General features: G+C 50.8%; 2 protein-coding genes and 1 non-coding gene across 5 annotated transcripts; 1 reads left to right on the forward strand and 2 right to left on the reverse strand.

Moving 5' to 3' along the window:
- The first annotated feature begins 95 nt into the window (after positions 1–95).
- Positions 96–10,768, forward strand: NFKBIB (NFKB inhibitor beta). The gene is made up of 6 exons (XM_086352383.1): positions 96–379; positions 8,084–8,189; positions 8,271–8,604; positions 9,427–9,515; positions 9,606–9,875; positions 10,626–10,768. The coding sequence occupies exons 1-6, from the start codon at positions 201–203 to the stop codon at positions 10,719–10,721; spliced, it is 1,074 nt and encodes a 357-aa protein (XP_086208509.1). The 5' UTR covers positions 96–200; the 3' UTR covers positions 10,722–10,768.
- On the reverse strand, positions 2,638–2,710 carry TRNAG-UCC (transfer RNA glycine (anticodon UCC)). The gene has a single exon. It is a non-coding gene; the product is annotated as a tRNA-Gly (tRNA).
- An 89-nt stretch (positions 10,769–10,857) lies between the features above and the next one.
- Positions 10,858–15,772, reverse strand: CCER2 (coiled-coil glutamate rich protein 2). 3 transcript variants are annotated; one of them, XM_086352385.1, is made up of 6 exons: positions 15,168–15,772; positions 13,226–13,447; positions 12,933–12,973; positions 12,694–12,781; positions 11,843–12,351; positions 10,858–11,196 (listed from the first exon to the last, which is right to left on the reverse strand). In XM_086352385.1, the coding sequence occupies exons 2-6, from the start codon at positions 13,296–13,298 to the stop codon at positions 11,107–11,109; spliced, it is 801 nt and encodes a 266-aa protein (XP_086208511.1). In that variant the 5' UTR covers positions 13,299–13,447; positions 15,168–15,772; the 3' UTR covers positions 10,858–11,106. The 3 variants fall into 3 exon arrangements, with proteins under 3 accessions (XP_086208511.1, XP_086208512.1, XP_086208510.1); XM_086352386.1 differs by having other exon boundaries at positions 12,731–12,781; positions 13,226–15,369; XM_086352384.1 differs by lacking the exon at positions 15,168–15,772 and having other exon boundaries at positions 12,731–12,973; positions 13,226–13,441.
- Positions 15,773–15,785: the final 13 nt, after the last annotated feature.

A 15,785-nucleotide genomic window follows, 5' to 3' on the forward strand; every position in this document is an offset into this window, starting at 1 on the left:
TAGAGAGTCGCAGTCCATCTGAATACTCTGATTGGTCATGGTGTATAATAAGGGCGGGGCGCTTACTATTTAGCCGACTCTGATTGGATGAGTCCGGGGGCAGTGTTGGGGAATTCCCAGCAGGGCGGAAGCATCAGAATTCCAGGCAGAGCCCAGCGACTGGCGGGCAGCCGCTGGGGTCCCCTGAGGCTTTGGGGGCTATGGCCGGGGTCGCGTGTTTGGGGAAAGCTGCGGACGCCGATGAATGGTGCGACAGCGGCCTGGGCTCTCTGGGTCCGGACGCGGCGGCCCCCGGAGGACCTGGGCTAGGCGCGGAGCTGGGCCCGGGGCTGTCGTGGGCGCCCCTCGTTTTCGGCTACGTCACTGAGGACGGCGACACGTGAGTGAACCTTAGCCTGCCCCACCGAGCCTTAGGATCCCATATCTGATTCCCTGTTAGTCCCTGATACTGATTTTCCAACCTCTTAATCCTAAATCTGTCTTCTAATGCTTACTCTGACCTCTAACCCCCAAGTCTAACCCTTGATAAAATCAGTTTCCAAACTAGTTTTTATCATAACCCCGTCCTTTCTGAAACTCTGGTCCTCAGAGTTTCACATCCATTGATTGATTCCACATTCAAAGCTCAATTTGAGCTTCCTGACCCCAGTCCTGAGACCTATCTTAAAACTATAGCTCACAGGCTCCTTCTGACATCTCACCTCCAAATATGATCTTTGATCCCTAGCTCCTAATTTAGGAGCTTTAAATTTTGATTTCCAAAATTAACATTTGGCTTTTGACTTTAAGGTCCCACTTTCTGAGCACTGATCTTCAAATCCTACACTGAAAGAGAAAATGTAAACTCTGTGACAGCAAGGATTCATCTGTTAAACAAGTATTTATCTAGCACCTACAACGTTTCAGGCCAAGTTGTAGATGCTGGTGATAAGGCAGTGAAGAAAGCACAACAACTTATGCCTTGTGGAGCTTACATTCTAGTGTGGGAGTCTATAAATGGAAGGGCAGACAGACTGACAGAAAGGAAGAAAGGAACGGTGGGAGGAACAAAAAAGAAAGAGAAGGAAAGAAAGAAACAGAAAGCCGTATAGACACAAAGTAAGAAAGAGAAGGAAAGAGAGAAGAAACAGAAAAATGAAAGAAAAAAAATGGTTTGTCAGAAGACAGTAATTTCCTTGGTGAAAAATAAAGCAGGAAAGAATGAGACAAGTAGATTATCTGGGGAGAACATTCCAGGTAGAAGGAACAATGTCATAAAGACCTAATTGAGGGAATGTACCTGGGGTTTTTGTCTGTTGTGTTTACTGTTATAGCCCCAGTGACAGAACAGTGCCTGACCCATAGGAGGCACTCAAGAAACACCGATCTTCTCAAAGAACCAGCTGTGGTTTCATTTATTTTCTCTCTCTTTTTTTGCTTTCTGTTGTGTTTATCTCAGTTTTGACTTTCGTTATTTACTTTCTTCTGCTTACTTTGAGTTTATTTTTGTTCTTTTTCCAGTCTCTTAAGGTGAAAGCTGAGGTCATTGATTTGAGGCCTTCCTATTTTTCTAATATAGGTTTCATGTAAATTTCCCAAAGTAGTGCTTTAGCTGTATCTCATCAATTCTAATGTGCTGTGCTTTCATTTCCACTTAATTCAGGATAGTTTCTAATTTCTCCTTTGATTTCTTCTTTGGGCGGTAGATTATTTAGGAGTATGTTATTTAGTTTCCAGATATTCCAAATATCTTCCTTTTATTGGTTTTTAGTTAAATTCTATCGTGCGTGCAGTTGAAAAGAATGTCCGTTATCTTGTCGTTCAGTGTAGTTCTTCAGATGTCAGTTAGAGGTTGTGTGGGTTTCTTTTCTAAAACTTTTATTTATTTATTTTTGGCTGTGCTGCGTCTTTCTTGCTGCCCACGGACTTTCTCTAGTTCCGGTGAGCCGGGGCTCCTCTAGTTGCCGTGCGAGGGCTTCTCATTTTGGTGGCTTCTCTGGTTGCGGAGCAGTGTCTCTAGGGCACAGGCGCAGTAGTTGCTGTGCATTGGCTTAGTTTCCCCGAGGCATGTGGGGTCTTCCCGGATTAAACATTGAGCCTGTGTTCCCTTGGCAGGTGGATTCAGGTGGATTCTTGGGCACTAGACCACCAGTACGTCCTGTGCTGGTTTCTTTGGTTCTTCTCTTTTTCAAGTCTACTATATCCTTGCCGGTAATTTCTGTCTATTTGATCTCAGTTATTGAGAGTGGGATATTGAAATCTTCAATAATAATTGTGGATTTCCTTGTTGTTTTATCAGGTTTTCCTTCATGTGATTGGATGCTCTGTTATAAAGGGTGCAAATGTTTTTGGTTTATTGTGTCCTCTTCCTGAACTGACCTCTTAATCATTGTGAAATAATCTTCACTATCCTGGGTAATATTCCTTGCTCTGAAATCTACTCTCATTTTAAAAAACTCCTACTTTCTTTTGACTGACAGGCGTTAGCATGGTATATCTTTTTCCATCTTTTTATTCTTAACCTACTTTTAAATTTATTTGAAAAGCTGTTACTTATAGGCATCATATAGTTAGGTTTTTCTTTTTTTTTCTTTTTTTAATATTTATTTTTAATTTATTTGGCTGCATCAGCTCCTAGTTGCAGCATGTGGGATCTTGTTCCCTGACCAGGGATTGAACCCTGGCCCTCTGCATTGGAAGTGCAATGTCTTAACCACTGAACCATCAGGGAAGACCCTAGGTTTTGCTTTTTTATCCAGTCTGACAGCTTCTCCCTTTTTGAACATTTGTGTTTATTTAGCTGTTTATTTTTGGCTGCACTGGGTCTTGGTTGCTGCGCACAGGCTTCGTCTAGTTGTGGCGAGTGGCGTCTGCTCTCAGCTGTGCTGTGCAGGCTTCGCACGGTGCTGGTCTCTCTTGTTGGGGAGCACGGGCTCTAGAGCACACGGGCAGCTGTGGCATATGGCATTAGTTGCCCCACAGCACGTGGAATCTTCCCAGACCAGGGATCAAACCCATGCCCCCTGACTGCCAGTGCGTTGGCAGGTGGATTCTTAACCACTAGACCACCAGGGAAGTCCAGTGTCTACCTTTCAATTGGAGTGTTTAGACTATTTGTATTTAATTAATTATTGATATGGTTACGTCTGTCATCTCGTTATTAGTCTTCTGCTTATCTCTCCTTTGTTTACCTTTTTTTTCTGCCTGTTGGAATGAGCAAATTTTGTTCCATTGCATTTCTTTTTTCAGCTTGTTACCTTTTACTCATTATTTTTTATTTTAGTGGTTGCTGTGAAAGATAGGTTGGCAAACTGGCCTCCAGGCAAAATCCCGCCAGCCGCCAGCTTTTGTATGGCTGTGAGCTAAGAATGGTTTTTTACCTTTTTAACCGGTTGGAGCAAAGTCAAAAGAAGAACGTTTCATGGCAAGTGAAAATTACATGAAATCCAAATTTTAGACTCCATAAAGTAAGTTCTGTTAGAATCCAGCCGTGCCGCCCATTCATTTATCAATACATATCAATGGCTGCTTTTGTATCCTAACAGCACAGCTGAATAGTAATAGACAGACCATAGCATCCACTAAGCCTGAATTATTTATCTGGCCCTTTACAGAAAATGTTTGCTGACTCCTGCTTTAGGGCTTATAGTGGCCCGTGGGCTTAGTACACGCTCCCCAACCAGGGATCGAACCTGCATCCCCTGCATTGTGCGGCAGATTCTTAACCACTGGACCACCAGGGAAGTCCCCACTTTAGCTTTATTATGTGCCACCTTTACGTGCTGTTATGCTCCTTCTCATGACATAAAAGAACCTTAGAATTGTGTGTTTCCATTTGTCTCTTCCTGGCCTTTAGTGTGTTGCTGTCATAGACTTCCTTTATCCGTGTATTCTAAACTTCAGACGTTGTTATTTTTGCTTAAACACTCATTTCTTTTTAAGACCTATCAAAAGATAGAAGATTTACATATTGAGAAAGAAAAAATCTTATGTACTTATCCATATAGTGACTGTTTTCAGTGTTCTTTACTCTTTGGTTTTCCATGTTTTTGTTTGATGTCATCTTCCTTTTTGCTTACAAGTGTCCTTGGACATTTCTAGTGATGTGGGTCGGGTGGTGATGAGTTCCGCTAACTTCTGTGTAGTTGAAAGCATGTAATTTTGTCTCCGTCTTTGAAAAATATTTTGGCTGAGTTAAAGAATTCTAGGTTGACAGCCTGTCTTTGAGTACTTTAAAGAAGTGGCTCTGCTGTGTTCTCTTGCATTATTTCCTTTGTGAAATCTGCTGTCATGCTTATTTTTATTCTTCTGTACTTAAGGTATCTTTTCCTCTGGCTGCTTTGAAGGTATTTGTCTTTATTGTTGGTTTCGAACAGAGTTTCCATGTTGGGCCCTGGTGTGTGTGTGTGTGTGTGTGTTAAGTTGCTCTCGCTGTATCCGCCTCTTTGCAACCCTATGGACTGTAGCCCACCAGGCTCCTCTGTCCATGGGATTCTCCAGGCAAGAACACTGGAGTGGGGTGCCATGCCCTCCTCCAGGGGATCTTCTGACCCAGGGATCAAACTTGTGTCTTCTGTGACTCCTGCATTGGCAGGCAGATTCTTTACCGCTGAGCCACTGGGGAAGCCCCATGCTTCCTTCAGTTACAGGTATATTGGGCTGCTTATATACAGATATATCCCATGGCTCACTGATGTTCTTTCCATTTTTAAATATTTCTCTTTGTTTTTTTGTTTCATTCTGGACAGTTGCTATTGTGAACTCCTGAAGTTTGCTAATCTATTTTCTGCAACATGTAACCTGTTGTTAATGCCATCCAGTATATTTTTCGTTTTAGGTGCTGTAGTGTTTTTTGTTATTTTTTTAAATATTTATTTATTTGCCTGCACCAGGTCGTAGTTGCAGCGTGTGGGATCTAGCTCCCTGATCAGCGATCGAACCCGAGCCCCCTGCATTGGGAGCACGCAGTCTTAGCCGCTGGACCACCAGGGAAGTCCCTGTGTCTGATCTTTTTCTTCGATTTGAGAGGGGCATGAAACCTGGTCCACGTTACTTCTTCTTGGGAGGGAGTAGAAGTCCTGCTTAGTAAACATTGGAGACTTCCCTGGTGGTCCAGTGGTTAAGACTCCTTGCTTCCACTGCAGGGGGCGAGGATTCCATCTCTGGTTAGGGACCTAAGATCCCACATGCCGCACAGTGCAGCCAAAAACAAAAAATGAAATAAAACACCAAAGAAACCAAAAATACCAAACCAAACCAAAGCAAAACAAAAAAACACATTGATTAAATAAATTTGCTGAATTAACTCTGACCTGACCCTTCCAGATTCCTGACAGCTGGTTCTAGAGCTGTGGGTCATCATGCTTCACACAGTGGGCCCTCCACGTTTGTTGAAGGAATGAATGCAAGAGTGCTTGTCCTCATAAGAAGGAAAACAAACAAACAACCCCTCCACCCACCAAAAACACAAAACCCAGTTCAGTTCAGTTCAGTTGTTCAGTCGTGTCCGACTCTTTGCTACCCTATGAATCGCAGCACGCCAGGCCTCCCTGTCCATCACCAACTCCCGGAGCCTACTAAACTCATGTCCATAGAGTCTGTGATGCCATCCAGCCATCTCATCCTCTTGTCCCCTTCTCCTCCTGCCCGCAATCCCTCCCAGCATCAGGGTCTTTTCCAGTAAGTCAACTCTTCGCATGAGGTGGCCAAAGTATTGGAGTTTCAGCTTTAGCATCAGTCCTTCCAGTGAACACCCAGGACTGATCTCCTTTAGGATGGACTGGTTGGACCTCCTTGTAGTCCAAGGGACTCTCAAGAGTCTTCTCCAACACCACAGTTCAAAAGCATCAATTCTTCGGCACTCAGCTTTCTTCATAGTCCAACACTCACATTCATACATGACCACTGGAAAAACCAAAGCTTGACTAGATGGACCTTTGTTGGCAAAGTAATGTCTCTGCTTTTGAATATGCTATCTAGGTTGGTCATAACTTTCCTTCCAAGGAGTAAACATCTTTTAATTTCCTGGCTGCAATCACCATCTGCAGTGATTTTGGAGCCCTGCAAAATGAAGTCTGACATTGTTTCCACTGTTTCCCCATCTATTTCCCATGAAGTGATGGGACCAGATGCCATGATCTTTGTTTTCTGAATGTTGAGCTTTAAGCCAACTTTTTCACTGTCCTCTTTCACTTTCATCAAGAGGCTTTTTAGTTCCTCTTCACTTTCTACCATAAGGGTGGTGTCATCTGCATATCTGAGGTTATTGATATTTCTCCCGGCAATCTTGATTCCAGCTTGTGTTTCTTCCACTCCAGTGTTTCTCATGATGTACTCTGCATAGAAGTTAAATAAGCAGGGTGACAATATACAGCCTTGACGTACTCCTTTTCCTGTTTGGAACCAGTCTGTTGTTCCATGGCCAGTTCTAACTGTTGCTTCCTGACCTGCATACAGGTTTCTCAAGAGGCAGGTCAGGTGGTCTGGTATTCCCATCTCTTTCAGAATTTTCCACAGTTTATTGTGATCCACACAAAGGCTTTGGCATAGTCAATAAAGCAGAAGTAGATGTTTTTCTGGAACTCTCTTGCTTTTTCCATGGTCCAGCGGATGTTGGCAATTTGATCTCTGGTTCCTCTGCCTTTTCTAAAACCAGCTTGAACATCTGAAAGTTCACGGTTCACATACTGCTGAAGCCTAGCTTGGAGAATTTTGAGCATTACTTTACTAGCATGTGAGATGAGTGCAATTGTGCAGTAGTTTGAGCATGCTTTGGCATTGCCTTTCTTTGGGATTGGAATGAAAACTGACCTTTTCCAGTCTTGTGGCCACTGCTGAGTTTTCCAAATTTGCTGGCATATTGAGTGCAGCACTTTCACAGCATCATCTTTCAGGACTTGAAATGGCTCAACTGGAATTCCGTCACCTCCGCTAGCTTTGTTCGTAGTGATGCTTTCTAAGGCCCACTTGACTTCACATTCCAGGATATCTGGCTCTAGGTGAGTGATCACACCGTCGTGATTATCTGAGTCATGAAGCTCTTTTTTGTACAGTTCTTCTGTGTATTCTTGCCACCTCTTTTTAATATCTTCTGCTTCTGTTAGGTCCATACCATTTCTGTCCTTTATCGAGCCCATCTTTGCATGAAATGTTCCCTTGGTATCTCTAATATTCTTGAAGAGATCTCTAGTTTTTCCCATTCTATTGTTTTCCTCTATTTCTTTGCATTGATCGCTGAGGAAGGCTTTCTTATCTCTCCTTGCTATTCTTTGGAACTCTGCATTTGGATGCTTATATCTTTTCTTTTCTCCTTTGCTTTTCGCTTCTCTTCATTTCACAGCTATTTGTAAGGCCTCCTCAGACAGCCATTTTGCTTTTTTGCATTTCTTTTCCATGGGGATGGTCTTGATCCCTGTCTCCTGTATAATGTCATGAACTTCCATCCATAGTTCATTAGGCATTCTGTCTATCAGATCTAGTCCCTTAAATCTATTTCTCACTTCCACTGTATAATCATAAGGGATTTGATTTAGGTCATACCTGAATGGTCTAGTGGTTTTCCCTACTTTCTTCAATTTAAGTCTGAATTTGGTAATAAGGAGTTCATGATCTGAGCCACAGTCAGCTCCTGGTCTTGTTTTTGTTGACTGTATAGAGCTTGTCCATCTTTGGCTGCAAAGAATATAATCAGTCTGATTTTGGTGTTGACCATTTGCTGATGTCTATGTGTAGAGTCTTCTCTTGTGTTGTTGGAAGAGGGTGTTTGCTATGACCAGTGCGTTTTCTTGGCAAAACTCTTATTAGTCTTTGCCCTGCTTCATTCCGTATTCCAAGGCCAAATGTGCCTGTTACTCCAGGTGTTTCTTGACTTCCTACTTATGCATTCCAGTCCCCTACAATGAAAAAGACATCTTTTTTGGGTGTTAGTTCTAAAAGGTCTTGTAGGTCTTCATAGAACCGTTCAACTTCAGCTTCTTCAGCGTTACTGGTTGGAGCATAGGCTTGGATTACCGTGTTATTGAATGGTTTACCTTGGAAATGAAAGCAAGCAAACCATAAAAAGAATACTTGACCTCTGCCTTCTGACCCTGGTCCTTGTCCTCAGGGCACTGCACTTGGCAGTGATTCATCAGCATGAGCCCTTCCTGGACTTCCTTCTAGGCTTTGCAGCTGGTACCGAGTACCTGGACCTGCAGAATGACTTGGGCCAGGTGAGCCGCCTGTGGACAGCGTAGGGCTTGGGGGCCAGGATTCTCAGTATGGCCCCTCATCCCTGCCTTCTGCTCCTGCAGACGGCCCTGCACCTGGCCGCCATCCTGGAGGAGGCGTCCGCGGTAGAGAAGTTGTATGCAGCAGGCTCCAGTTTGCTGGTGGCGGAGCGTGGAGGCCACACGGCGCTGCACCTGGCCTGCCGCGTGGGGGCCCACACCTGCGCTCGCGTGCTGCTCCAGCCTCGCCCCCAGCGCCCCAGGGGAGCCCCCAAAACCTACCTCGCTCAGGGCTCTGACCATACCCCTGACACCGACCACACCCCTGTTGCCCTGTACTCTGAACCTGATGTGGAGAAAGAAGAGTATGAGAGTGAAGAGGACTGGAAACTGCAGCTGGAGGCTGAAGACTATGAGGGTGAGGGTCCCCAGTCACCATGAAGGGCCCAGGCTCCCAAGAAGAGCGAGGGCAGCTGGGTTCAGCTGGCTCTGGGCTCAGCTCTCCTGATGCAGAGCTTGGCTGCTTGGGAAACAATCCCAGTAATAATAATACTACTCAAGGGACCCAGGCATCAGGACCAAGGACGCCTGCTCAGCCCCAGGTTATTGAGAACCACAGGCCCCAGCCCACGTGGGACAAGGGAACTCAAAGGCAAGGCCCTCTGAAACTCTGGCGACTCAGGTTCCCAGAGGCTGATATCGGGGTTCAGGGACAGCTGTCTTCAGCCAGACCTCATGGGAAAATAGATTCAGCCGTCTTCAGCCAGACCTCATGGGAAAATAGATTCTGTCTACCCAGGGCCCTCGCATCAGAGTCTTAGCTACCCCGTCTCTAAGCCCAACTATTTAATACTTGGCACCAGACCCCCACCACAGGTGGAAGGTGAGGACCCAGGGTTCAGGGACCACCTCACCCCCCAAGGACATGGACCCAGGAATTTGGGGACCTGATTCTTTGTGAAGTAAGACCAAAGACTCAGGTCCCCTGTCCGAAGCCCCTGGGCTCTTCACCCCTAGCCTCCAGACAACCTCACAACCCAGGCATTGGCACTGCCAGCAAGTTCCAGATCACCTGAGACTTAGGGATTTGGGATACAGGGCCTCTTTGATATACCCAGGAATGCAGAAGTCAGACCCAAACTCCATCAACCTCAGGTCACCAAACCTTCCCTGAAGATAGTGGCATTGGGGGCCCAGTCCCCACCCCTCCATCATCTGACGTCGGTCACTCTGTCCCTAGGCCACACCCCACTCCACGTGGCTGTCATCCACAGAGACGCAGAGATGGTCCGACTGCTCCAGGAGGCAGGAGCCGACCTCAACAAACCCGTGAGCTGCCCTGCGGAGAAGATGTGGCAGGGTGGGAGGTCGTCCCCGCGTGGGGCAGGGCCCCAGTGACCTCTCTGCTGCACCCCTCAGGAGCCCACCTGTGGCCGGAGCCCCCTGCACTTGGCTGTGGAGGCCCAAGCAGCTGACGTACTGGAGCTTCTCCTGAAGGCCGGTGCGGACCCCGCCGTCCGCATGTATGGTGGCCGCACCCCACTCGGCAGTGCCATGCTCCGGCCCAACGCCATCCTCGCCCGCCTCCTCCGTGCTCATGGAGCCCCAGAGCCCGAGGACGAGGACAAGCCTGGCCCCTGCAGCAGCAGCAGCAGCAGCAGCAGCGACAGCGAGAGCGGGGATGAGGGCGTGAGTCAGGAGAGAGCGGGCAGCCCAGCTGGGGGGCCAGGGTAAAAGCGGGCAGGTGGAAGGGGGAGAGGAGACATTGTGCAGCTCACTGAGACCCGCTGATGTTGGGGCTGCTCTGATTAGAGAGCTCAGGCAGCCATGCAGGCAGTATCAGGGGAGACCTGGACAGGGGTGGTGGGGAGAGCTCAGGCACCAGCCGGTGAGAAGTGAAGGCAGTGGCAGAGGCAGAACTCAAGCGGAGAGAGAGATAAGACCTCGGACGTAGTGGTTGGTAAACATAGGCAGCAGAGGATGGCTGCAGGAGATTTTTTTTCGGGGAGCAAGAGCGGGAGAACGCAGGCTGTGGGAAGGTGACCTTGGGCAGCAGTGATTCGAACACTGGCAGCAGTGGGGAACGACCTCAGCCAGTGGTGAAGGGGCTTCCTTGGAGAGCCCAGTCAGCGAGACATGACTGTGGGCAGGGATTGTCGCTGACTGGCAGGGGTTGAGGAATTTGGGTAAAGGGAGAGGGAAGTGGGGCAGAGGGGGAGACCCTCCTGCGGCGGCTGAAGGACTGGCGAGGCCGCGGGCCGGGAGAACACAGGTGACCTTGGAAGAGGTGGTGAGAGAACTAGGAGGTGGGATTTAGACTTAGGAGCGGGGACCTCGGGCTTCGACGCAGCACCCGGTTCCCACGGTGGGTGGGGGAACTTGGGCAGTGGGCAAGGTGGCAGCTGCCTGAGCCCCTCTGCCTGGCCCCTCTGCCCCCAGGATGAATACGATGACATCGTAGTCCACAGTGGCCGGAGCCCCAACCAGCTACCTCCCACCCCAGCGTCAAAACCGCTCCCTGACGACCCCATCTGACTTAACTGTTAATAGTTTCCAATTTAATAAAATGTCAGTTCCGACAACCAGTGACTAGATCAGCAGTCGCCTTCCCAGGCCTCCAGGTGGTTCCTGAGCCCCTGTCCCTCTAAAATCAAGTGCGATGCCATCAGCCTTGGTTTTCTCTGTGCTTTATTCACTCGGGGTCGGGGGTTGGAACGGGTTAGGGCATCTGGGCTGTGTCCTGAGTCAGGCGGAGCCCAGCCCCTCCACCCAGCTCAGACTTGGCCCCTCAGGCCTGGTTTCAAGGCACACCCTTCTCCCCACTCCTGCTGGTTGGGGAGCAGGGTGGGGTGGTAGGTTGGAGGTCAGCGGTACTAAGCTGTATAGGGTGTGTGGGAGGAGGAGGACGTGAGGTCAGGGGTCAGCCCCCCCTCCTGAGCTCCTCTCGCAGCATCTCCGTCGCCTTCTTCAGCTCATCGCTCATGTGCTCCAGCCGCTCCACATCATGCCCCTGGCGGCAACAGAAGCGGGGTCTCAGCACCCACCTTCAAAGGCAGGCCACCTCAGTGGTTGTCCACAAATGTGGGCCAGGTCAGTTCACACAGTGGCAACCGCAGCAGTCTCCTTGGTCATCGTGGACTACAATGGTGACCCCGCTGGTTGACCCTGGAAGAGTCACGTGGGCTAACATGGCCAGCTGTGAGGCCCACGGTGTCTGCCATAGCCAGTGCGGCGGACGGAGGGCTAGCACAGGCACTCACCTTGGATGCCATGACCCATCTGTGAGGTGAGGGCCATTTCTGTCACTGCTGTTGATCATGGTGACAGCTCTACTCTCCACGACCCACCAGTGGTGTCCGCCTATGGCCCAGTGAACTGGGCACAGCCGCTACTTTTCATGGGGCCACCCAACACACTGGTCACAGACCAGCAATGGTAGCTAACTCTGGCGCTTCTGGGCAATAAGGGTGGCTTCTTGGTTGCTGTATGGGGAGTAGGCATGGAAGCCCTCCTGGTCAGGTGAAGGCCCTGCTTAGGTGTTGCTACCTACTCCTTGTGTCAGCCTATTCATGGTGGATGTTGCTGTTGGTGACTACTTGGAAGGATGTCCACTGACATCTGGTCTACCCTGCTCCCCCATTGCCGCCTCCACTCACCTGCCTGTCTGAAGCCTCTTCCTTCTCCTCCTGCTGGGGCTCGGCTTCTGGCTGGCGGGAGTGGTGGCGGTCCTCACGTCTCTCTCCGCCCGCCTCGACCCCCTGCCACAGGCTGCGGCCCTCGCCCAGCACCTGCACTCCCTTCTCCTCTGCCTCGAACTGGGCCGTCTCCTCATCGCTGGCCTGCTCTGCCACCTGCTTCTGGGGGCCCCTGCCGCCCTCCAGACGCTTCTTCCACAGGCCCTCCAAGGTCTCCACGGGCCCCCTCTTCTTTTCTTCCTCTTTCTCCTCTTCGTGGTCCTGGTGGAGCCGGCTGTGGAGCTGCTCACGGACAGCCTGTTCCCGCACCTCAGACTTGTGGGTCCTTTCTGCTGCCTCCTCCTCCTCTTCCTCGTCCCTCACCTCCTGACTAGACCTCATCTTCCCAGCCTCTGGCTTTTTAAAATCCCCAAGCAGTAGGCCATTATCTTCAGTGGACCGACAGCCATAGGGCTCTGTCTCACACATTTCTGATGGAAAGAGGGGATGTTCTCTGTGCAGCTAATCAGGAGACAGACCTAGAGGAGTTCCGGGGGGTGGGGTGCCCGAGGTCCCCCAGGTGACAGCCCACACCTGGGAGAGGAGGGTCAGTACCGGGAGACACTCTGCCCCCATCCTGTACCCTTGCAGGGAGCCCCAAGGGTGGGGCTGTGGGCCAGGCTCCTTCAGTCTGGACATGCTTAACGGTGCCATGCCAGTCCAGACAGTGGCTCTGGGATGAGAAGGGGATGCCACTGCCTCGAGGCAGCCCTGGGCAGACCCCTGGTGGGGCGGGGGCTCCTAAGAGGAACTGGAGCTTGAGCCCCCCTTACCTCTGTGGAGGAGAGCCAGGCAGGGGCCTCGCCTCACCTGGCCCAGCGTCAGCACTTCTGTGACCACCTCTGCCAGACAGCGCGTCAGCTGGGGGTGAAGGATGAAGGGTCAGAGGGGAGATTGAGGGCAATGCAGATGGGGAGAATGAGAACGTAGGAGGGTTGGAAGGGAGATGGAGATGGTGGAGGGGGCTGGGGTCCCAGGGAGATGAGGTGGGGTGAAAGGCCACAGTCCTTACCTCCTCCTTGGAGGGTCTGGGTGCCAGGGGAGCTGCAGTGGCTGTGGGGGAAGGAGGTGGGTGCTGGGCTCGGACCCTGGGCACTGTCCCTGGTGCTGATTCCAGTTCCAAGGTCGTCCCGGTACCCACAAGTCCACTCCCCCAGCCACCTGCCAGGGGCACTGGCTCTACTTGGAAGCTCAGTCAGGAAAGCTCTAGTCTGGCCCCACTGGGTGCACTGTCCCCATTCCTGGTCACCTGAGTCCCTGCTCCCCCAGCTGGCTGCTGAGTTTGCCCTGATCTCTGGCACTCACCAGCCCCCAGCAGCAGCGCCAGCAGAGCAGGCAGCAACAGCAAGAGCAGCATGGTGGACCCTTGGCGCTGCATGGTTGGGCGTCCAGACCAGGGTCCTTGGCGCTGTGTGGCCGGGGTGGCAGCTCCTTATAACCCGCACCTGCCCTCCCCCGTTGAGTAGCCCCCACAGGGGAGGAAGTGATGTCACCACCTCCCCCTTGCCGCCTGAGGCAGGGCAACAGCTGTGGGGCGGAGAGAGACCTGTCTGAGACCCTCAATTATTCATGGGGGCCCACTGCCCTGCACCCTCCTCTCCAGCTTCCAGCCCCTGAATGCCTGCTTGGAAGGTGAGGGCTTCTCTTCCCACATAAACAGGGTCTGACTGGGGCTTCCCTGGTGGCTCAGACAGTAAAGAATCTGCCTGCAATGCAGGAGACCCGGGTTCAATCCCTGGGTCAGGAAGATCCCCTGGAGAAGGGAATGGCTACTCACTTCAGTATTCTTGCCTGGAGAATCCCATGGACAGAAGCTGGCTATAGCCCACAGGGTCACATAGAAGTGGACATGTTAGCATGAGCTTAAGGCCCCGCTGGGAGGTTACAGACCATCCTCAGGCAATGCCTTGCCTTCTGGAAAGCAGGTCTCATAAACCTACTTCCTCAGAGTTGTAACTGGGCCCCACCTGAGTTGCAGCTCCTCTGCTACCAGCAGTGCAGCCCTGGGACAACTGCTTCATCCAACCTGTTAACTCACTTGTGAAACGGGGCTGGTGACAACCTATTCCACAGCTGATGGGGAAGATTAAAGTGATGCACATACATATTAGCTTGGGCAGTGCCTGGCATGGAGAACTACACGGGCCCGGGCTCCTTCATCCCAGTAATTTTTCTTGGACACACACTATATGTCCAGTCCTCTTCTAGACACTGGGGCTACAACAGAGAATGAGGCTACGGGCAAACCTCCCTGGCCTCTTGGAGTGGACATTTGAGAGGGGAAGACAGACAACACTCAAGGAAGGAGGAGGGACTTCCATGGTGGTCCAGCGGTTAAGAATCCGTCTTGCAATGCAGGGGACACAGGTTTGACCCCTGGTCGGGGAACTAAGTCCCACATGCCCCGGGGCCAACCAAGCCTTCGAGGCAACTTCTGAAGTCCACCTGGGCTACAACTGGGGAATCCGCGCACCACGATGAAAGATCCTGCATGCTGGAAGTAAGATCAACGCTGCAACTAAGACCAGAGGCTGCCGAATTAAAAAAAAATCTGCCTTCTAATGTTCCAGTGCAAGGGGTGTGGGTTTGATTACTGATCAGGGAACTAAGATCCCACATGCCATGGGGCAACTGAGCCCTTGTGCTCTGGAGCCTGCGTACCACACCTAGGCAGAAGCCTCCGCACTGCAACCAAGATCCGACACAGTCAAAAAATATTAAAAAAAAAAAAGGGGGGGGGGCAAGGAGGAAATGGCTGTGGCACATCACAGGAGCATGGCAGCTACAGCCTGGGGTTTTTGGCCAGGCTAGTCAGGGGAGCCCTCTCTGAGGAGGTGACGTTTGGGCTAAGACCTGAAGGATAAAATGCAGGCAATCTCACAAGATTTAGGGGGAAGAACAGCTAGGATAGGAAAGAGTCGAGCAAGTGCCTGAGTTGGGATTGAGTCTGAGCGAACAGGCAGGCAGGTTGGAGGGCTGGCCAGAGCACAACAGGGAAGAGGCCATCAGAAAGGAAGGAGGGAGGCAGTTCCCGGGGGCCCCGGTGACAACTTGTCCTTCCCTCCCAGGGAGATGGAGCCACAGGAGGGCTCTGAGCAGGGAGGCACATGACCTGATGCAGTTGCCCACAGGGTCCCTCTGGCTTTGCGTGGGGGGGCAGAAAGCAAGAAGAGGCTGCTACGATACAGGACAGCGGACGAGACAGCAAAGGCAGGATTTGGGAATTTTTTTTTTTTTTAAGATTTACTTATTTTTGGCTGCACTGCGTCTTTATTGCTGCATACAGGCTTCTTCTGGTTGTAGAGAGTACAGGTTCTAGGCATGCAGGCTCAGTGGTTGCAGTTCTTGGGCTCCAGAGCTTGGGCTCAGTAGCGGTGGAGTACAGCCTTAGTTGTTCCATGGCATGTGGGATCTTCCATGAACTTGTGTCCTCTGCATTGGCAAGTGGATTCTTAACCACCGGGCAACCAGAGACCCCCTGGAAATATTTTGGAGGAGGAGCTGCCAGGGTTTGCTGAAGGATGGGATGTGGATGTGAGAATAGCCTAGGATGACTTGAAGTGCTGCAGTTGGAGGAGCTGCGAAAGCAGTTCCAGGTATGGAGATGGGGGCTCCAAGGGGAGGAGTGGGTTCTGGCTTCACCGAGTTCAGGCTGCTTCCCGCCCCACCTGGGGCTGGGGACCGAGGCGGAAGGTTGGGTGTGAGGTACCACTTACCCCAGGGTCAGGGGAGAGGCCTCAGCATCCTCTTGGTTCCCTCAGTGACCCCCAAGCTACCCTCTACATGCTCCGGGGGTGCTGGACACTTCTGGCATGGTCCCTGCAGCCACAGACCCCTGGATGGTTCAGCACCTCTGAGAAACTGG

The sequence above is a fragment of the Bos grunniens genome, chromosome 18, assembly GCF_055505025.1.
Source record: "Bos grunniens cultivar Pamir isolate PY7600 chromosome 18, Bosgru_T2T1.0, whole genome shotgun sequence".
In the NCBI taxonomy this organism is placed as follows: Eukaryota; Metazoa; Chordata; class Mammalia; order Artiodactyla; family Bovidae; genus Bos; species Bos grunniens.

Bases quoted from the DNA above. Each gene is read 5' to 3' on its own strand.
- NFKBIB (XM_086352383.1), top strand. From the start codon at position 201: ATGGCCGGGGTCGCGTGTTTGGGGAAAGCTGCGGACGCCGATGAATGG. The intron at 380-8,083 runs GTGAGTGAACCT...CCTTGTCCTCAG, and splicing joins GTCACTGAGGACGGCGACAC to GGCACTGCACTTGGCAGTGA. The intron at 8,190-8,270 runs GTGAGCCGCCTG...CTGCTCCTGCAG, and splicing joins TGCAGAATGACTTGGGCCAG to ACGGCCCTGCACCTGGCCGC.
- CCER2 (XM_086352384.1), bottom strand. From the start codon at position 13,298: ATGCAGCGCCAAGGGTCCACCATGCTGCTCTTGCTGTTGCTGCCTGCT. The intron at 12,974-13,225 runs GTGAGTGCCAGA...CTTCCCCCACAG, and splicing joins GGCGCTGCTGCTGGGGGCTG to CCACTGCAGCTCCCCTGGCA. The intron at 12,352-12,730 runs GTGAGGCGAGGC...TCTTTCCATCAG, and splicing joins AAGTGCTGACGCTGGGCCAG to AAATGTGTGAGACAGAGCCC.